The 21,744-nt window shown below is 36.5% G+C and overlaps 2 protein-coding genes across 7 annotated transcripts in view; one reads left to right on the top strand and one right to left on the bottom strand.

The window, feature by feature from the left end:
• SYDE2 (synapse defective Rho GTPase homolog 2) overlaps positions 1-21,673 on the top strand; it is a 54,336-nt gene extending 32,663 nt beyond the window's left edge. The window contains exons 5-8 of one of the 5 annotated variants that reach the window (XM_074381100.1): positions 3,703-3,884; positions 8,692-8,923; positions 13,636-13,679; positions 14,269-14,355. In XM_074381100.1, the coding sequence (XP_074237201.1) occupies positions 3,703-3,884; positions 8,692-8,923; positions 13,636-13,646 (425 nt within the window). In that variant the 3' untranslated portion in view covers positions 13,647-13,679; positions 14,269-14,355. Of the gene's footprint in view, positions 1-3,702; positions 3,885-8,691; positions 8,924-13,635; positions 13,680-14,263 lie in introns of all 5 variants that reach the window. The other 4 variants (XM_074381098.1, XM_074381097.1, XM_010350542.3 and 1 more) reach the window with 4 other exon arrangements.
• Positions 1-21,744, bottom strand: part of DNAI3 (dynein axonemal intermediate chain 3) — a 148,544-nt gene that overhangs the window by 28,722 nt on the left and 98,078 nt on the right. For both annotated transcript variants that reach the window (XR_012512471.1, XM_074381102.1), the window contains one exon: positions 4,362-4,414. Coding sequence is in view for 1 of the 2 variants with exons in the window: in XM_074381102.1 (XP_074237203.1) it covers positions 4,391-4,414 (24 nt within the window). In the remaining variant the exon portion in view is untranslated. The remainder of the gene's footprint in view (positions 1-4,361; positions 4,415-21,744) is intronic.

The raw sequence follows: 21,744 nt of genomic DNA, 5'->3' as shown, positions 1-21,744 counted from the left end.
CACATCTCTCAGGCATCCCCTTCCTTTGTCTGATATCCAATGTCTTGGAGACATAGTTTTGTCAGATATTTTGTCTGGCATTTTCAGTTGTTGCCAGCAGGAAGGTAAATGTAGTCCCTATTGCTCCATCTTGCTTAGAAACACTGCTCTGCTTTTCTAGCCTGTATATGGGTTACTGATTGCAATGAGAAAAAAAAAAATCGATATTATTTGGTACCAGTATTAATCCATGGACTTCAAAGTCATTAGAAGGTTCTGAATGGTGCCTGATAATCATTGTATGTTTTATCAGCTGTCTCTCTCTCTTATTCTCTGGAGTGTCTATTTAATATCTTCTCACTCCCCTCAAACCTCATTTTACCCATGTCATTCTTAGCAGACACACTTGCCTGTTAACAGCACAGAGCAAACAGAAGCCATCAGATGGGAACTTGCTCTACTTTTTGTGATCCAGCCTGCCAATATGCCTTCTCTGGCTTATATTCATTCCACTTCCTTTCTTTAATAAAAAAGAAATGATCGGCCGGGCGCGGTGGCTCAAGCCTGTAATCCTAGCACTTTGGGAGGCCGAGGCGAGTGGATCACGAGGTCGAGAGATCGAGACCATCCTGGTCAACATGGTGAAACCCCGTCTCTACTAAAAATACAAAAATTAGCTGGGCACGGTGGCGCGTGCCTGTAATCCCAGCTACTCAGGAGGCTGAGGCAGGAGAATTGCCTGAACCCAGGAGGCGGAGGTTGCAGTGAGCCGAGATCGTGCCATTGCACTCCAGCCTGGGTAACAAGAACGAAGCTCCGTCTCAAAAAAAAAAAAAAAAAAAAAAAAGAAATGATCTTCATTACATCTTGGACAAATTCTAATTCCTTCATGTGTTCTCAGAAGTCTCTTCTTTCTTCTTAAGGACTTTGCTCAACTGATTGTATTTCCTCTCTCCTGAACCTCGAAAACCTTTTTACTCTCTCCTTTACATTAGCATTTAAATGTTTAAGTGTCTCTTGTCTTTAAAGAAAAATCTCCACTTTGATCCCATTTCTCCCCTGCCTTCCCCTCTCCTTTATGGTTATGAACTTCTCTTAAAGCCAGATTTCTTGATCAAGTTGTGTGCATTTCTTTGTCTATTTCTTTAATGTCCATTTACTTCCTAACCAACTGCAACCTGACTTCAGTGTCCTTTATTTTCCTGAAACTGCTTGCCAAGGTTGCTGATTTCCTTTTCTGGTGGACATTTTTAGATTCTTATTTTAAATTGTCTCTAGTTCATTATTTTCTGTGCCTGGCTACAAAACCCTATTGCTTAATCACAAGAATAATTTGTTTAAAATACAAGGACAGGAGCTCTGGCCCCTGTGAATTATGATTTAGTAGGGCTGGTATGGGTCTCCAGAATCTAATTTTTTTTTAACTCACATTGGTGCAGGCAATTTTGAAAAACACCGTCTAACCCAATTATTTTTTGGGTATCATTAGATACCATAGACTCTTTCTTGAAACATTTTTTCCTCGACTTCCTTGGCAGCACTTTTACCACTCTCCTCTCACCCCGTCCCTGCTTCCTCTTACTGTACATGTATCTTTTGCCATTCTTTCATAGTCACGATTGGAAGATCCTTTCCTGATGACCCCTGGAAAGGTGATGTTCTTCAGGGTTCTTTTCTAAGCCTTCTGTTAATCACTCTGTATGCTTCCCTGATAATCATTCCCAAGTACCCAGTTATCTTTAAGTTGATCATTCTTAAATTATCTCTTTCCTGAGCCTCAGATTTTTATATCCAGCAGCCTTGAATGTCCCACAGATACCTTAAGCTCTGTATGTTGAAAATGAAACTCTTGTTTAACCCCTAAAACATGGTTTTCTTCCTGTGTTCTCTATTTGAAGTAATATGACTAGTATCCACCTAGATGATCAAGTTCCAAGCCTAGGAAAGACACATTCTTATTCCTCCTTTTTCCTCAAAATTGCAAATGCATTTTTGCAATTTTAGCAGTCCTGTTTCAAGAAGTTACCCTACGTACATACGTGCAAACATGCAAAGTGATGATGTGCAAGGTTATTAATTGTATCATGTTTTGGAAAAACAAAAGATACGAAACAATTCTAGTATCCATCTGTAAGAGACTGAATAGTTAAGACTATGGGATGTCCTTACGTTGAACTACTATAATGTGTCTTTAAAAATGATTGAGGAAGCTCTCTATGTCCTGAAAAGATCTCAAGGATATGATGTTAAATGAAAAAGCAAGAAACAAAACAGCATATGTAGGTTTCCTATTTCTGATTTCTTTTGGTTTTGAAATATTTGCATTATGCTTACCAGTTTAGCATCCCTAATTCAAAAATCAAAAATCCAGAATGCTCTAATGAGCATGTTGGCATTTTAAAAGTTTTGGATTTTAAGAGTATTTTGGATGTTCAGACTAAGGATACTCAACCCTCAGTGAGGGAGACAAATCATATTTATATTTGCATAAACAAACACTAGGAGGATACATAAGAAACTAATGAACCATGTTACTATTAAATATTTAAAACTTGGGGCCAGGCACAGTGGCTCATGTCAAGTACTCTGGGAGAATGATGTAGGAGGATCACTTGACACCAGCAATTCAAGACTAACCTGGGAAGTATAATGTGACCCTGAGCTACAAAAAATAAGAAAATTAGCCAGGTGTGGTGGCAGCCACTTGTAGTCCTAGCTACTTAGTAGGCTGAGGTGGGAGGATTGCTCGAGCCTAGGAGTTCGAGGTTACCAGTGTACTCCAGCCTGGGTGATAGAATGAGAACCTGTCACAATTTTTAAAAAAATGAAATAGGAAACTTACTATAGAATCATGGTTAAGTTCAAACTAAGCTTTCAAACTGAGTTCTCAGGCTGAGAGCTTGTTCTGATTCAATATTGCATATATTTAGGTTTTTGCTGTTAGGAATATCTCCTGTTTTCCCTTGTGATCACATGCCAGCCTTTAGCTAGTATCTTACCTACTTTGCTTATATATAACAACCACTATTCTTTCCAGTTTCCTCTACTATAGGTGATATATTAGTTCAAAACTATGTGTGGTATGTTTGCAATTGACTGTCCTCATTCCCATTATAGTGACAAATCGGATATTTTCTGTTCTTAGCTTTTGGTTTTATTTGTTGGGCTTTAGGAATGACTTTTTCTTCCATATGATAGTGTAGCATTAGAGATTATCCAGCCATCCAGTTATATCTGTTTAAGATACTTCTCAACTGTTAAAGAGGAAATGTATTTATTTTCAAGGGTTTCGGACAACTGGTACTTTTTCATTATCAATTTAAAGTCTAGAAACTCAAAATTTGTGTAATTGGAATAATTTATAATTAACATAAATATGTCTTGCTTAATTTGTTTCACATGCATTTAGAGAAGCTTTTCATAGGGGGCAGAATCAATAAGGGTATGTGTATCAAGAATAGTTTATGATTAATAAACCTAATATGTATGGTAACTGAAAATTGGTTTCATTTTTAGCATGCTTTCAAAACAAGTCAATTACCAAGGCAACTTAAAAGGATACAAATGCTAATATTTTATTATAATTCTTTTTATGTTATTGCTTTTATTATTTTAAAAATATTGAAAGTTAGCTATAATACTTAAAAAAAAAATTGACCATAGTTCTTTATTTCACTCTGCAGTCTAATCACCAGCTGTCTGCAATTTGTTTGTTTTCTAAAGGTGTTCTTAAGGATTATTTAAGAGAACTTCCTTCTCCTCTGATAACAAAGCAGCTTTATGAGGCTGTATTAGATGCAATGGTAAAAAGTCCTTTGAAAATGTCATCGAATGGTTGTGAGAATGACCCAAGTGACTCCAGGTACACTGTTGACCTGCTGGATTGTCTCCCTGAGATTGAGAAGGTAAGTATTACCATTATACATTTTTCCTGAAAGCCAGTTAATGAACTATATACCTAGCTCCAGAGCTACAGATAATTTTAGATATTTGATATTTGTGGCACTCATGGATTTAAAAGCTCCGCCATTACTGCTTTTAAACAGCCTAAATCTGTAAAAGCTTCTTAAACAGAATAAATCTAGAAAACAGTTTTATTATCTTTTCTGTATGTAATTTTAGCCTAAGGATGAGTAAATACTGACTAAAGTTTTTTTGATTGTATTGTTAAAATATTATTACAATAAAATTTGTTCATTATAGAAATATTGAAAAGATACAGAAAAGAAGAATGTAAAATTGCAGTCATCAATATCCAAAGGCAGCTATAATTAACATTTTGGTGTGTCTCCTTTTAGTATTTTTTAGGTATAACTGTTATGGTGTACATGGCTTAGCTTTAAGACAAACAACAGCCCTACCCCTCATTTTTTCCTCCTTACCCTTTCTATTCTGCTGCGCTCCAAAATCTTCAGACCAGCATCCTCAGGCATGCCTGTAGGATAGAGAGAGAAGGATAGGTAGGTCTTCAGAACTAGCCTTAGCCTAACTTTATTTGTTGTTCCTTAGAACAGAAGGGAAAATAAGAGACAGATGGCTGGGCTTGTCTAGATGAGGCCAAATTTGCCTACATTTTTGTCATGTGGGGGCAGAAAGTGCAAGAATTAGTGAGTAGAAACTGTAAGTCCAGTAACTTTATTTGCGAGTTTACGGTGGTCCCCTGAGTGTCCTGGGCTCTGTCCAGTTGGATTAACAATTACTCCTCCTTTGGATTAGGGGAAGGGAACAGCTAAAGAGTGCAGAAGCAGAAGGGTGGGATGAAGTTTAAGGGGGTGGGTAGAAAAGTAGAGATACTGGTTTCCTGGCAGTAGGTAAATTTTATTTTACTTTATTGAAGATGGGAGTCTCACTCTGTTGCCCAGGCTAGAGTGCAGTGTCGCAATCTCGGCTCACTGCAACCTCTATCTGTAGAGGTTCAAGCGATGCTCCTATCTCAGCCTCCTGAGTAGCTGGGACTACAGGTGGGCACCACCATGCCCAACTTATTTTTGTATTTTTAGTAGAGACAGGGTTTCACCATGTTGGCCAGGATGGCCTTAAACTCCTCACTTGAGGTGATCTGCCCGTCTTGGCCTCCCAAAGTGCTGGAATTTTACCCTGCCTAGCACTAGGTAAAATTATAAGTGTCACTTATAAGTGAAGAAATGAGTGTTAGGGAATTTAACTCACTTGCTGAAAGTTACATACCTTTTGTGATTATAGTGTAGCACATGAATTTAGGTCTTTCTGACCCTAAGGCCCATGCTGTTACCATCTTCTCTAAAAGGACTGAATAAGCCTGGGTAACATGGCGAAACCCTGTCCCTACAAAAATTAGCCAGGCATGGTGGCACATACCTGTGGTCACAGCTACTTGGGAAGCTGAGGTGGGAGGATGGCTTGAACTCAGGGAGGTCGAGGCTACAGTGAACCAAGATCATGCCACTGTACTCTAGTCTGAGTGATAGAGCCAGATCTTGTGTCAATCAGTCAATTAATCCAATCAGTCAATAACTGAGTGATACACTATTTAGTGGATTTGACAACGTAATTTATCAGTATTCTCTTTTGTATGATATTTAGATTTTCAAAAATTTATACACAGATTTTAGTTTAGAATTATTTAGAATAGAATCTCAGAAATAAAATTGCTTATTTAAGTAATATGAACATTTTAAGGCCCTTATGTGTTCTCTCTCTTTTTTTTTTTTTTTTTTTTGAGATGAAGTCTCACTCTGTCACCCAGGCTGGAGTGCAGTGGTATGGTACCGGCTCACTGCAACCTCCACCTCCTGGGTTCAAGCGATTCTCCTGCCTCAGCCTCCTGAGTAGCTGAGACTATAGATACACGTCACCATGCCTGGCTCATTTTTGTATTTTTAGTAGAGATGGGGTTTCACCATGTTGATTAGGCTGGTCTCAAACTCCTGACCTCGTGAACCACCCACCTTGTCCTCCCAAAGTGCTGAGATTACAGGCATGAGCCACCGTGCCTGGCCTCCTTATATGTTTTCATGCTAATTTTGTTTCTTTTCTTTTTTTTTTTTATTGTTTTTGAGCTCAGGCTGGAGTGCGGTGGTACAAACAGAGCTCACTGCAGCCTCAACCTCTAGGCTTAAGCAATCCTCCTGCCTCACCCACCCTAAGTATGGTGAGGCAGGAAGATTGCTTAAGCCCAGAGGTTTTTTTGGTATGTTTTGTTGAAACTGGTTTTCACCATGTTGCCCAGGCTAGTCTTGAACTCCTGAGCTCAAGCAATCCACCCATTTTGACCTCCCAAAGTGCTGGGATTGTAGGCATGAGCCACCATGCCCAGCCAGACTAATTTTCAAAAGGAACATGACAAATACATTTTTTGGCTCGTAAAAAATTTGCTTTCCTTTGCTTGCTATTGAGATTGAACATATATTTAACCAGGTGTAGTGTGGTGTTTGTGTCTCTGTGTGTATGGTCACAATTACATGCTGGAAATACCCTTAACAGTCCAATGTATATGGAGTTCCACTTGTGTTAGGAAATAATTACGAATTTAAAAAAATATATGATACATATATTTGGCTTGTTTTCATTTAAAATGCCATATTCTTCTCTAGCTTTCATTATCTCTTCATTCCTTCCCTTCACAGCCAAACATTGAAAGGCTATTTATTCTGGCTGTTATTGCTTCTTCACCACTCATTTGCTACTCAGCACATTTTAATCTGGCTTCCTACCTCATCTCTCTCGACTTGTTCTTGCCACAGTTACTAAATGTCCTTCTGATCACCAATCCATTTGTCACTTTTGGCTCCAGAGATAATGTCATTTTTCTTTAAATAAGATTTTTTACCAGCTTAGGCAACGTAGCAAGACCCTGTCTCTACAAAAAAAAAAAATTTTTTTTTTTGAGACTGAGTCTCACTCTGTTGCCCAGGCTGGAGTATAGTGGTGCGATCTCAGCTCACTGCAACTTCTGCCTGCCAGGACAAGCAATCCTCCCACCTCAACCTCCTGATTAGCTGGGACTACAAGCATGCACCACTACCCCCAGCTATTTTTTTGAATTTTAAGTAGAGATGGAGTTTCACCATGTTGACCAGGCTGGTCTCAAACTCCTGAAGTCAGATGATTCACCTGCTTCGGCCTCCCAAAGTGCTGGAATTACAGGTGCGAGCCACCACTCCTGGCCTACAAATTTTTTTTTTTTTTTTTTAATTAGTGGATGCAGCGTTATACGCCTGTAGCACCAGCTACTTGGGAGGCTAAGGTGGGACGATCGCTTGAGCTGGGAAGGTCGATGCTGCAGTGAGCTGTGATCATGCCACTGCATCTCAGCCTGGGCAACAGAATGAGAGTCTGTTTAAAAAAAAAAAAAATTAAATTAAATTACAGTTTTTCATTGGCATTGATGCCTTTAATACAATTTTGAAGAATTACACACTCATTTTGTTAAATGATTAATCATATGCCACTATGTCAAAAAACATCATTTCCATTCATAATTGTTTAAACCTAAATAACTATTCCACTTTTTGAGCCAACTCCCCTTACTAATTTCTTTAAAGATTAAAAAATATTTTCTTAGTAATTTTTTTCTTTTATTTCTAACTGTACTATTCTTCCTTCTAAGGTTTTTCTCTTTAAAATATTTATTAGTTAAGAAGCATATTAGTCTTTTAAAAATATATTTCATAATCCAAATCATTATAGAACCTGGCCATATTCTCAAATGGTTAGCTTCCTAGATTTAAGCATGATAGTGATTACAACTTACAACTATAGGACTCATCTGTACTTAAAAATGAACATTCTTTCCCTAATCCCCTTTACATCACAGCCTTTGCTGTTGCCATTTTAGAAGAGAAGTAGTTAATGGATACATTTTCCCAGGGATTCCAGCTGAAATTTGGAATGCATTCATAAGTATTTTATAAAGAATGTATAGTTTAACCATATAACATAATTTTTTTTTTTGAGACAGAGTCTCTCTCAGCCACCCAGGCTGGAGTGCAGTAGTGCGATCTCAGCTCACTGCAACTTCCATCTCCTGGGTCCAAGTGATTCTCCCAGCTTAGCCTTCCAAGTAGCTGGGATTACGGGCACCCCCCATCCTGCCCAGCTAATTTTTGTATTTTAATGGAGACAGGGTTTCACCATGTTGGCCAGGCTGGTCTTGAACTCCTGACCTCAGGTGATCCACACACCTCAGACTCCCAAACTGCTAGGATACAGGTGTGAGCCACCTCCTCTGGCCAGAACATGATTTAGGCCCCATATAATGTTTCTATTAGAAACTATGTTCCAGATTCCAAACATCCAACTTATAAGCAAATCTTTTTTAAAAAGTCTTTTTAAAGTTGGGCACAGTGGCTCATGCCTGTAATCCCAGCACTTTGGGAGGCTGAGGTGGGCGGATCACCTGAGGTTGGGAGTTCGAGACCAGCCTGACCAACATAGAGAAACCCTGTCTCTACTAAAAATACAAAAATAGCTGGGCATGGTGGTGCACACCTGTAATCCCAGCTACTTGGGAGGCTGAGGCAGAAGAATCACTTGAACCCAGGAGGTAGAGGTTGCAGTGAGCCAAAATTGTGCCATCGCACTTCAGCCTGGGCAAAAAGAGCAAAACTCTGCTTTAAAAAATAAAAAAAAAATAAAAAAAATAAGTGACGGGATGCTTCTCTGTATTGTCTGCTATAAATTGTGTCCTTGAATTTGCCCCTTTAAGACTATATTAATTGAAATTTAATTTAGGCAACCCTAAAGATGTTGTTGGATCATTTGAAATTGGTGGCTTCTTATCATGAAGTGAATAAGATGACGTGCCAGAATTTGGCTGTATGCTTTGGACCAGTATTATTAAGTCAGAAGCAAGAGCCTTCCACCCATAACAACAGAGTCTTTACTGATTCAGAAGAACTTGCAAGTGCTTTGGATTTTAAAAAACACATTGAAGTTCTTCATTACTTACTCCAACTTTGGCCAGGTAAATGATTCTATGGAAATATTTTTTTGCTTTCAATGATAGTGTATTTGAATTAACTAATCATTACATATGCCCATATATGATTGAAGAAACTCTTCTACATTTTGCTTTTTCAAAATGTTGTGAATTGATACCTATCCTTTAGTTTTTTCATTTAAGTGTTTTCTGCCTTTGCTGATTACATTGTAGGAATGTAGATCAATGTGTACATTTTAGATCTGATCAGATCTAGATTTGAATCCTGGTTGTGCCACTTACTAGCAATCCGACCTTGGACTGGTTTCTTAAGGTCTTAGAGCCTTGTATTGTCTTTTTTTCATATGGATTTAATAATATGTTTATAGATTTTATATTAGGATTTTTTAAAAATTGTGTATGTAAGGTGCTCAGCATAGCTCTTGACACATAATAAATACTCAATAAATACTAATTTGCTCTTCTCATTTTTAGTTTAACTGTATAAAGCAGAATTCATTTTTCTCCTTAAATCAGTTCTACTTTACATCTTTACTGCATTCATGGTCATTCATCAAATTATCTCAGCTTGAATTGGGAATTATCTTTGGCCTTTTTGTCTTTCTTATCCAATTCTTATTCCAATCAATAACTAAAAACTGACAGTTATTTTCCTCATTACCTCTTACATAGTTTCAGAGCTAAAAGAAATGTGTTTAATTAGATGTTCTGTAAGGACCTTTCATTTAAATTCCAAAATTGTCTTAGCTTTTAGTAACCCTTGCTACCCTCACCCCACACTACATGGGACCAAGTGTGAAGTACTCTGGTGCTTAGTGTAGAGCACACTAGTAACAGTGCTTGGCCCTGGGGTCAGGCTTGAGTTCAGATATGAATGCTAGCACTTGCCAGCAGGGTGGGCTCTGGCAAAAACTTTAACCTCTTCACCTCCCAGTTTGCTTCTCTCTAAATAATGCCTGCCTCAGGGTTGTTGTAAAGATTGAGATGAAGCACCTAAAAGTGTTTAGCACAAAGTGAGCACTCAATCAACATCTTCTGTTACTCCTTTAAGACAGAAAGATTACAAGTACAAGGGAATGCTTGATTTCATCATTATAAAGTGAATTAAAAATAAAGTTAATAAAAATGTTCAATGTTTAAATTTGGAAAGCTAAAGCTTTTACTTTTAAATGCAGGCTTAAAAATTATTCTAATTTATATTTTAACTGAATTAGAATGTTATTTTAACTATTTTTAAATCCTGAATCAAGGTTCTCTGGGTAACTGGGCTAATTTCAGCATTTGATGCCCAATGTAAGGGATCTTTCAGAGTGTTAACTGTGTTTCCTTTTTCTAAAACAGCTTTAATTCTAATAAACACCAGGAATTTGGGAGAAAGCCATCTTGTCATTACCACAAATGAAAACTTGCTTCTTTGGAGATACCATTAAGTTTACTGTCAGTGCTGAGTTTGTTACTAATTCTGTGCCAGAGGTTAAGGTCATTTTATTAGTTTGTAATAATAGCCACCTTAGTTTTGGGTTTGGGAGAAGAAATTTAACATATATCTTGTGTTATAGAAAAAGCAGGTTCAGATTTCAAATTCACTGTATTCTAAAGACAGCCTTAAACAGCTGTTCCTAGTGTACAGCATCTTATTCCAAAGATTTGTGTTGCTGGTTTTAAAAATAACTGCTCCCTTTTCTATAACCTGTTATTTTTCCTTAGTTGTAGTACCTCAGACAAAGAATAGGGCAGAAGGATGAGAAGAAACAAGTTTTACCCTCTAAATCACCTGATGTTGAATTCATGGAAAAGGCAAAAATCAAGTAGATGAGGTGCAGTTACATGGCCTGAGAAAGTTGATGGTGACATAGAGAACTTGGTAAAGACTAGTAGTCCATAGCATATTAACTCAGTGAATGCCTATCCTATCTCCATGCATTCAATAGAAGGTTTTAGCTTTCCTTGTTATGCATATCTTATTTTTCCATTTGTAAATTCTCCAACTCCAGAGTTAAAAAGAGTTGGCCCCTTCCTTTTTACTTTCTAAGTTTTTTGTTTTATGTTATTTTTTTGTTTTCTAATTTTGGGCAAGAAGATAATTTGCTTTGAGATTTCTATTTGAAAAATCCTATCTTCAGCATAATTAGTTAGAACTTTAGCATATCAACATTAGAAGGTAAAAATCATCCTGCCAACAGTTTTTTAGATTTTCTTCTACTAAGATCTGGGGTTCTTTGGAAGCAGCTTAGAAGCCAGATCAGTGAGGGATGGGGGAACAAAATGGAAATACACTTCACCATTGACCAGAACAGCCTTCTTTTGATCCATTTTATGTATTGTTTTCACAAAAATGTTTCTTTTAGATATTCATTTTCTATTTTAAGAATACTGAAAATTACTGCTGACCACCCTATCACCTTAAAGATGGAGAAATGAATTTAGAGAGTGTAACTCCTAGATCCTTGCTATACCATGTTTTCTTTCTTCTTCTTCTTTCTTTTCTTTTCTTTTTTTTTTTTTTTTTTTGAGATGGATTTTCAATGTCGCCCAAGTTGGAGTGCAGTGGCATGATCTTGGCTTACTGCAACCTTTGCCTTTCAGGTTCAAGCGATTCTCCTACCTCAACCTCCCAAGTAGCTGGGATTAGAGAGTGTACCACTGCGCCTGGCTAACTTTTGTATTTTTAGTAGAGATGGGGTTTCACCATATTGGCCAGACTGGTCTCGAACTCCTGACCTCAAATGATCTGCCTGCTTCAGCCTCCCAAATTGCTGGGATTACAGGTGTGAGCCACCACGCCTGGCCACTATACATTTTCTATGATAAATACATTTGAGGCAAATTTTTTGGAAAAGATATCAATTTTCCTCTTATTTCTTTTCATTTCATCTTTCTTACAGATCTTAAGTTTGGTGAGGTTGGGGATTATTTTTAACTTTAGATCGCCAGGTCCTAGCAGAGTATTTGGCACTAACTAGATAGTCAGTATATTTTTGTTAAATAGGATAATTAAATTGTAGATAAAAGGATAATAAAGTGGTGATTAGAAACAAATCTATTGGTAGAAAACAAAAGAAGGAAAAATTAAGTTTCTTAGTACTTACTATATTTTGAATATTTTTTCAGCAACTATATAGGCTGCATTTTTAATTGTATTCTATGGAAGGCGGGTAGTCAACAGTGATGGGAAAACCAGAACTTTTCTTTTGAGGTTAAAATTAGCCATTTTCACTTTAAATTTAGTAGTAAACCATTGTACCATCAGTAGTCTAAAAAGTGAGTGATGTTCATTTCTCAGAACTTGAATTTTTAGTCTAAAAGATATAAAATATCAATTTAATTTGTTTCTTAAATAATTTCCAAGACAATATATAGAAATAATGTTTCAGTAGGGTCTTAGGTAAGTAACTGTAAGCAACTGGCAAATGAATCTGGATTTTGCAGGCAAATGTCTGAAAATGCAGGCACAGTAAAGACAAGTTTAAGACACAGAGCGAAAATGTATGGTGAGATCGGACCAGATAATCTCAAGGATAGCAGAATATTGTAACTGGTTGGTGAGAACAATAGGCATGACAGTTAAGCACTAAAAAGAACAGGAATAGCACAGAGAATGAGGGGGAAAAAGCAAGGAGATAGTGGTAATAAGCAGCTAGAGAAGGAAAAAGAATAATTACACAGTGGAAAATTCAAATACCCATTTTACACTTACATCAGTTGATGGTACGGCCCATTCTATATTAATACTAACAATAAAGATCAATTTAAAGTAAATATCTAACCTTTATTTTCTAGAAAATTTTAGATCAAGAAATATTGGCTATCTATAATGATACGTAATAACTATCATAAAAATGCAATAGAAATGTTACAAACATACATATATACAGTTATCAAGTATTTCAATAAAATCTAAGTTTAAAAAAGTATGGGAGGCCGAGGCAGGCAGATCACCTGAAGTCAGGAGTTCAAGACCAGCCTGACCAACATAGACAAACCCTGTCTCTACTAAAAATACAAAATAAGCCAGGCATGGTGGTGCACGCCTGTAATCCCAGCTACTCAGGAGGCTGAGGCAGGAGAATTGCTTGAACCCAGAATGCGGAGGTTTCAGTGAGCTGAGATTGTGTCATTGCACTCCAGTCTGGGCAATAAGAGCGAAACTCCCTCTCAAAAACAACAAAAAAACCAAACCAACCAACAAACAAACAAAAGTATGGGATCTCTGAAAAATGTTTTGAATATCATTTAAGTCTGGAAAACTAGAACCATGTATATGTTTTTATAGTTTTTCAGTTGTCTTATTTTATACCTCAGCAAACAAGCATTCATTATATGTTGGAGAGTATAAAGCTCATGTGTTGTCACTGATTTATGTTGCTTTTATCTTAATGAAGGTTTACCAAAGTTTACTTCACTAAGATAAAGGCAACAGAGATGAAGAGGCACTTGCTGATGGAGAATAAACAAGCAGAAAGAGAAAGATATTGTGGGTAATCTTTAATAGCTATGTGCCAGCATTTTAAATTGTCTATTTTATATACAGAAGAGCCTTAGATACATTCATTCTGTTCAATACACAAGGGTAAGCAGTAGAACCTTGGTTCGTAATGAAGTGATATGTATCTCTATGGTAATCTATATGGCTAGCACAATGCATACTCTCAGAAGAAAGTCGTCTTAATATGGAAAATGTTATTTGGGATTGTTAAATAACTAACCAGAAAATAAAATATCTGTACTATTTCCAGGCAATAAATGAAGATAGTAGATAATGCTGTATAATCAAACTCAGGTAACAAGTGGTCAAATCTAGTGTTTGCACATTTTATCAAAGTGAAATTTGGTCTGCTTAGTAAACTATGACTCTAAGTAAACTATAACTCTGCTGCTAATAGAATTGCAGAAAAGCCCACAAGGGTCAGAACTTCTAGACCGATCATTTTAGATGCCTTTGCCTCACTTAGATGTTTGCAGACAAAGGAACTTTTTGTTATATTTTGTTTGTACACCAACATGCCTTGCCTGCTTTTTGCTGTACCTTTTAATTTAGGAGAAGCTACCAGCTTAGCTGTTGTTTGAATTATAGCTAGATAATAATAAACTTGCACAGAAAATTAACTGACATTGGAAATGTGATTTGTTTGGGAACGTTATGATGTAGCATGAATTAGCACCATGGAACGTTGTACTGCTTCTATTCTTAATCTAGTTTATGTCTGGTAATACAAAATAATTATGGAATGCTTTCTTTTGATAGAGTGCATGTTTTTGTTTTAATGCATGTTTATAGTTGATTAAATGGCTTATCTTTAGCTCTTTTTTTAATAAGTTCAGTTGAATTACATTCACTAAAGCAAAATTATTGTTTGTTTCTAGTGCAGCGTTTAAATGTCAAAAAATCAACAGACAGTTTACTCCCAGAGCAGAAGTCTTCTCTGAATTATTTGAGGCAGAAGAAAGAACGACCTCTCATGTTAAATTTGAGTGGTACTGATTCATCAGGAGTACTTAGGCCAAGGCAGAACCGATTAGACAGTCCACTTAGCAATCGTTACGCAGGAGACTGGAGTAGCTGTGGAGAAAACTACTTTTTAAATACAAAAGAAAATTTAAATGATGTGGATTATAATGATGTCCCTTCAGAAGATAGAGAAAATGGAGAAAATTATAGCAAAATGGATGGGCCAGAAGTAATGACTGAACAGCCAGTTCCCATGTCCAAAGAGTGTACATGTCAGACATATTTGACAATGGAGACAATTGAGTCTACAGTGGATCGAAAAGACAATCTCAAAGATCTACAAGAAAGTATTGATACTTTGATTGGAAATCTGGAACGTGAGCTAAACAAAAACAAGCTTAATATGAGTTTTTGAGATTGAGGGTATTTTTGTTTTTTTGTAATGTCTTAGTTTCAAATCTGTCTTTCTTGCTTTCTTTTCTTATACCACCCAGAGCAATGTTTTCATTTTTTTACTCTTGAAATCTTTAATTTCTAACAAGTTTATATGATTCAATTCAAAGCACCATTAATGTAATTTTTACTTATCTCATTGGAAAACTTCTGGGGAATCAATAAAACTTAGACTTCTTGGGATATTTTACTGTCTTGCCAACTCTATGGAGATAACTTTCTTTTTCTTTTTCTTTTTTTTTTTTTGAGACGGAGTTTCGCTCTTGTTACCCAGGCTGGAGTGCAATGGCGCGATCTCGGCTCACTGCAACCTCCGCCTCCTGGGTTCAGGCAATTCTCCTGTCTCAGCCTCCTGAGTAGGTGGGATTACAGGCACGCGCCACCATGCCCAGCTAATTTTTTGTATTTTTAGTAGAGACGGGGTTTCACCATGTTGACCAGGATGGTCTCCATCTCTTGACCTCGTGATCCACTGGCCTCGGCCTCCCAAAGTGCTGGGATTACAGGCTTGAGCCACCGGAGATAACTTTCAAATGCACTTAGAAGGTTCAGATAAGTTATTAGCCCCTCAAGGTTTTTGTGCTTTCTGGAAACAGCCCTTCTGTAGCTGAGACAGATGTTCTATTTTTTTTGTTTGTTTTTTTGAGATGGAGTCTCACTGTGTTGCCCAGGCTGGGGTGTACTGGTGCGATCTCAGCTCACTGCAACTTCTGCCTCCTCTGTTCAAATGATTCTCCTGCAACAGCCTCCCAAGTAGTTGTGATTACAGGCACCCACCACCATGCCCAGCTAATTATTGTATTTTTAGTAGAGACGGAGTTTCACTATGTTGGCCAGGCTGATCTAGAATTCCCGACCTCAGGTGATCAGCCCACCTCGGCCTCCCAAAGTGTTGGATTACAGGTGTGAGCCACCAAATGTTCTTTTAGAGGAACATCACAGTTGCTCAGTCTGATTTGCAGTAGGGGTCCTGGTACACTGCAACGTCCTTTGATCACATTTTATTTGTAATGCAAATGCTGCTATAAGAAAATCTTTTTATAAATAAAAGTGAAATTATACAAATACTAATGTATTCTGTATTAACATTCAGTAATTAAGCTCATAAAAATTAAATATTTTTATAATCCTGAAATTATGTATATATTTATATAAATGCATGTATATATAGGTATTAGGATGGGGGAGGGGTTACTGTAGAATTACATGTATTTTTAAAGTATATATGTCGTGAGACCAAAATTATTATCTTAAAATTTTTTTTTCAGGGAAAGAACATTTAAATTAAAGGAGGAATTACATAAAAACACTTGAACAAAAATAGAAGCATCTGAGTAGAATTCATAGACATTCTTTTCTTTATTCACAGAAAGTCACAATGTCCCCTGTGAAAAGTCATCTTTTAAATTTGAAATCCTCTAACTCCTTAAGGGATTAAGTGCCCAGATTTCTGCACTGGTGATTTCTGCACCTGTTCTATGCGTTTTTATATTCTGCTTTATTTTAATTATTTATTTGTAGTAGTACATTTATAACATTGACTTTATAATTATCCCCATTTGTTTCTAAATAAATTGTCTTGCCAGCATACTACACGTTATTGATTTTTAAAAATTAACTTATTTTGGCTAAGTATATATACGATGTTATAGCAATCACAGTAATGTTTGAAAATGTAAATGTAGAAGGCTTTTGTATTAAATCAAAATGTATTTTTTTAAACTTTTGTATCTACAGAATATATAATTTAAAAATTATAAATAGATTTTAAGTTACCAACTTTTAAGATATGGCAGCCATTGAAAAACTGACTTCCTGATGTTTTTTCTAAATATTAAAGTACTTAAACTATTTCTATGCAATATACATTGGTAAACAGACTTATTATTTAATTTGAAAACCCATTGTTAGATAACTATTTTTATATGAAATTTTCATTTTTTAAAACCTTGTGTAACAATTCAGAAGAATACCATGAGAATTTATGAGTAAACAGTCAAAGGAAAATACTTCTGAATGTTTTATAGGAAAGCTGTTTCAGATTCCTTCCTTTTATTGCTATATCATGTATGAATTGAATAAACTGTTCAAGAAATGTAAACATTTTATTAAAATATTATAACCTTCGTTTTATGCTATTAATTATAATTTTAAAGATCACTTATTTTAATATTCTTTTTAAACAAAGATGTTAAGGTTTTGGACCATCATGTATTATCCATCAATATATGTAATAACATTTATTTGTCCGAAATTGAATTTTCCAGAATCTGAAATACTTTAAAGGCCATGCCTGTATTACTATATTACTATATTATTTTGGATGAGAATAGTTTTATAGTTAACCTCTGCCATCTTAGAGAATTCTAATCTTTTTGTTGTTGTTGTCTAATCACTGAGTTATAGCTATAAACTGCTTTTATTGACTTTGCTTTACCAGAAGTGTTGGATGAGTTTAGATGCCTTTAAATGGCATTTTACTTCAGATTTTTTTGATATTTTTTTATTCCTGCTTTTTATAATTTCTTGGGATCCTTCTGTAATGTTAACTGTTAAGCCTTTCAGAGCCTGCCAGCTTTAATTTTTCTTTCTTTTTTTTTTTTTTTTTTCTTTCTTTAAATAGAGACAGGGTTTCACTATATTGCCCAGGCTGGTCTCAAATTCCTGGGCTCGAGCAATCCACCCCCGTCAGCCTCCCAAAGTGATACGTTTACAGGCATGAGCCACTGTGCCCAGCCTCTAATGTTTTTTAGAATTAAAAACAATTTTAATTTAGAGGATGTACCTGAATAAAAATTCTAAACAATTCAGATGGATAGAAAACAAAAGTGCAAGTGTTTCTGCCTGCCATCCACACCAATTTCACCTCTTAGAGATAGTAGCACATTTCTTCCTGTTATTTCTTACCATTTAAGCCAAATGTGTTGTTTTGTGTTAGAAATGATAAGCAATTTATCTCACTTCATTCCTTCTCACCATTTTTGGTTATGTTTTAGTTCTTCATTGGTTTAAAGTTATAATTTTTGATCCATTGATTTTAAATATATTTCCCTAACCTTGAGGAAATGACCAACCTTGTACTTCCCTTCCAACTCATTACTGGCCTTTACCTCCTAAATTCTGTTATACTATTAGTTTATATAATCAGTTTTAATAGATGTATAATTTTCCCTTTATACTGTATATTTGTAAACTGTATATTTATACTGTATAGTCTAAAAACTAAATCGGTAACTAGCAGTCACACTATGCAAAAGTATGCACAGTTAAACCAGGTGATTTATCTCCTTTTTTTTTTTTTTGAGACGGAGTCTTGCTCTGTTGCCCCAGCATGATCTCAGCTCACTGCAACTTCTGCCTCAAAATTGGGTTCAAGCAATCTTCCTGCCTTGGCCTCCTGAGCAGCTGGGACTACAGGCACACACCACCATGCCCAGCTAATTTTTGTATTTTTAGTAAAGACAGGGTTTCACCATACATTGGCTAGGCTGGTCTCAAACTCCTGACCTCATGATCCACCAGCCTCGGCCTCCCAAAGTGCTGGGATTACAGGAATGAGCCACTGCACCCGGCCTATGTATCGATCGCATATCCTTAAGTCTGTGCAGATTTAAGCGGAATGTTCCAAGCATAAAGGCCAAATGGATTCTTTTATAGCCAGCCATCAACTTCCCCAAATCATGCCATGTGTCATTTGCTACGCAATTGGTCATGGCTTTTGCAGATTTTAATTGCTTTTATTTCTTTTTTTTAAACAAATCTTCAAATAGAAATGGGGTATTATGTTGCCAGGACTGGTCTCAAACTTGTATGCTCAAGCAATCCTCCCCACCTCAGCTTCCCAAAGTGCTGGGATTATAGTGTGAGCCACTACATCCAGCCTGCTTTTATTTCTTGACAGAAGAAAATTGCTTGCTTTACTGTAGCTCTTCTTTTAATCATACTATCAAATTACCAAATTTGTTCAGAGTGCTCTTAGCTCTCACCCTGGGATTCCAGAACTATAGTCTTGTCTTTGTTTTTCTTTGACAGAACTGACAGGAAAAAAGTATGTTCTTCACTCTAACCCTGAGATCATTTTATGCTTCTTAATCAGCTTCATCAAATTTGGACAAAGCGATTTTTAGCTATCACCTCAGGATGTATTTTCTTCATACTCCTATGTTCTTTTTTCTTTTTTTTAACCCCACACCTTCTTGAATTTGTCTTTTCTGTTTGTTTGCTGTAGTATATTTACAAGTGCCTCTTCTTCCCCAGAAAGGGTGCATGGGAGATAAACTAGGAGTCCTTGTGTGTCTGACAAGGCTCTTATTTTTTCCTCACTCTTTACTTTTTAGTGGGTGTGCAGTTCTAGGTTCAAACTAATTTTTCTTTAGAACTTTGAAGGCATTTCACTATTACTTTCAAGCATCCAGTTTTGCAGTAATCCAGGCTAGAAAGAAGGTAATTCAGACCAAAATAGAAACAATAGAGATGGTGAGATATGGCTGGATTCTGGATATATTTTGAAGCAGGTGCTAAAACAGTCTGCCAGTGGACTATGAAAGGAGTAAGGCCTGAGCCACTGAAGGATGGAGTTCCATCAAATGAGATTGAAATGACTCCATGTTTTTTCAGTTAGTTCCTTCTATTGGACGTTGGTAGTGTTAATATAGTAGTTATTAAAATGTCTTAGAATGTCCTGTTAACTATTAGTACTAATGTTTCTGTACTTGATGATGGTGCTCATAGAGTCACTGCTAGGAGAAAAAAGCCAGAAGTCCCACATAATAACTTCCTGGAAAATTCCAGATTATGTAGCTTTATATGTTAGAGACCCTAAAGAAACAGGGTTGAATACTGGTGTGGTCCCTGAAAAGAATTTAGCGTCCAGACCACAGACTGACTTTGATGGTCAGCATTTTATAAATTAAATACATAAAGTTTTAGGTACTTTGGTATGATAAAATTGTATTATGATTAATAATAACAAGTCTTAATTTGAGGTTTACTCACCTGAGGACTTTGGTACAAAAGAAATGCTTTTTTGCTCTTTTTCCTGACCTGTTTTCATTCTGAATACAATAAGGGCCATATTTGATAAACACTGAAGTGCCACAAGTCAGATTTCTTGATTGCATTCTGCCTCCACCAGAAATGGACTTGCTAACTCAGGCAGAAATTGAATTTATTGAGGAAATAGTGTATCAGAGGGAAGACTTAAGGTGCTGAAAGTCTTCTACATTTTGGTCAAGGTAGTGGTTTCATAGGTGTTTACATATCAGGTTGCATACTTAAGATTTATGCCCTTTATATTTCATTCCTCCATTTTAATTTTTTTTTTTTTAATGGGTAAGCTGGAGAAATAGACTTGGAAAATAAACGGAAATTAAGAGAGGCTAGGTGGTCAGAATGGCAGCAATCAAGGCCGTGCCTGGTTAGGATGCTGCTGTTGCTGTCACTGCCACTAAGCAGCTCCATGTACTCCACTGTAGTTAGTTGGAAAAAATCCTCACTCTGCATTATTCCTGATTCTCAGTCCCGAATAGAAGCATGAGATGGTACTCCAGCTTCCAGGAGGCAGAGAGGAATTAGTGTGCATCCTTTCCTAGGACTTACATAGTGGATTCTATGACTACAAGAAGGAGATTTGGATGCTGAACAGGTGAAACAGTGAAAAACATACACAACACTTTCCTAATCTTCATCGGAAACCTGTTGCTCCAAAATTGGAGTCTTTCTTACTCCATCCCCCCAGTATGTCCCAGCCATCAACAGATCTGAGTGCTGTGTGTCTGAAACTGCCTTGGAATTTGTCGCTGCTAACACCCTAGTCCAAGCCATCATTATCACTCAATCTCCTATTTCCTCTCTATCATTCACCCTCTCCCCTCTCCACAGCCATGATCCAGTCTATTCATAGAAGCTAATGTTGAAAAGATAAACCACATCATTTCCAAGGCCTTCTCCCTTGTTCCCCAGGATGTATTTCCAAGGCCTTCTCCCTTGCTCCCCAGGATGTATTTCCAAGGCCTTCTCCCTTGCTCCCCAGGATGTATTTCCAAGGCCTTCTCCCTTGCTCCCCAGGATGTATTTTGCTTGCTCCAGCAACACGGGGGACCCTTATTCCTATCTGAGGCTCCCTGCTTTTGTCATTGCCCCTGTGTGGAAAGCTCTTTATCCCGATCTTAGGCAGTTTCTTTTGGTCATTCACTTCTCTGCTCAAATGTCACTTCAAAGAGCCTGCTTCTAAACAGCCTACTCTGAGAATAAGGGGAAGAAACAGATGGAGATTTCTGTTTCTTGTAACAAATGCCATTAATAAATACTTATGGTACTATATGACTAAACTGTAGATATTTATCACTTTGTTAAGTGTTTACACTGAAACCAAATTTAAGAAGAAAAATGTTTAAAAAACTATACCCACATCCATTGTCACTTTTTGTCATATCACCTGAGCTTATTTTCATCAAGGCTATGTCATTATCTGAAATTATTTGTTTATTAATGTATTATCTATGTCCATTCCTCTAGAATGTAATCTCCATGGTAGCAAGAACTTTGTATATCTAGTCCCATATGCCTAGGGACTATAACATAGAAGCTGTTGAATTAATTGTGCATCAGTGAATGACTGTAATGGGATACTTGGAGAATGGTTGTCTTTTTGACGGGAAAACACTAAGTACTATAATTGTAATGTCTATATAATTTAAAAAATATTCACTCCTGAGTAATAAATTATTTCTGGTTAAGAGAGTAATGTTATCTCTTTTTTAAAGATGACTTTTCTTTTTTTAGAGTTAAAGTGGTCTTGGGAAAATTAGTGACATTACAAATCAGTGGGTGGGTAAATTTGGGGTAATTTTTTGTAGCATTTTTTTTGCTGCAGAATAGGGTCTAAACAGTTATTTAAATGATATGTAAATAGAAATGCACATCTCACTATAACTAAGGAATA

The sequence above is a fragment of the Saimiri boliviensis genome, chromosome 11, assembly GCF_048565385.1.
Source record: "Saimiri boliviensis isolate mSaiBol1 chromosome 11, mSaiBol1.pri, whole genome shotgun sequence".
In the NCBI taxonomy this organism is placed as follows: Eukaryota; Metazoa; Chordata; class Mammalia; order Primates; family Cebidae; genus Saimiri; species Saimiri boliviensis.
Note: the sequence above shows the minus strand (reverse complement) of the source record. Positions and strands in the feature narration are given on the sequence as shown.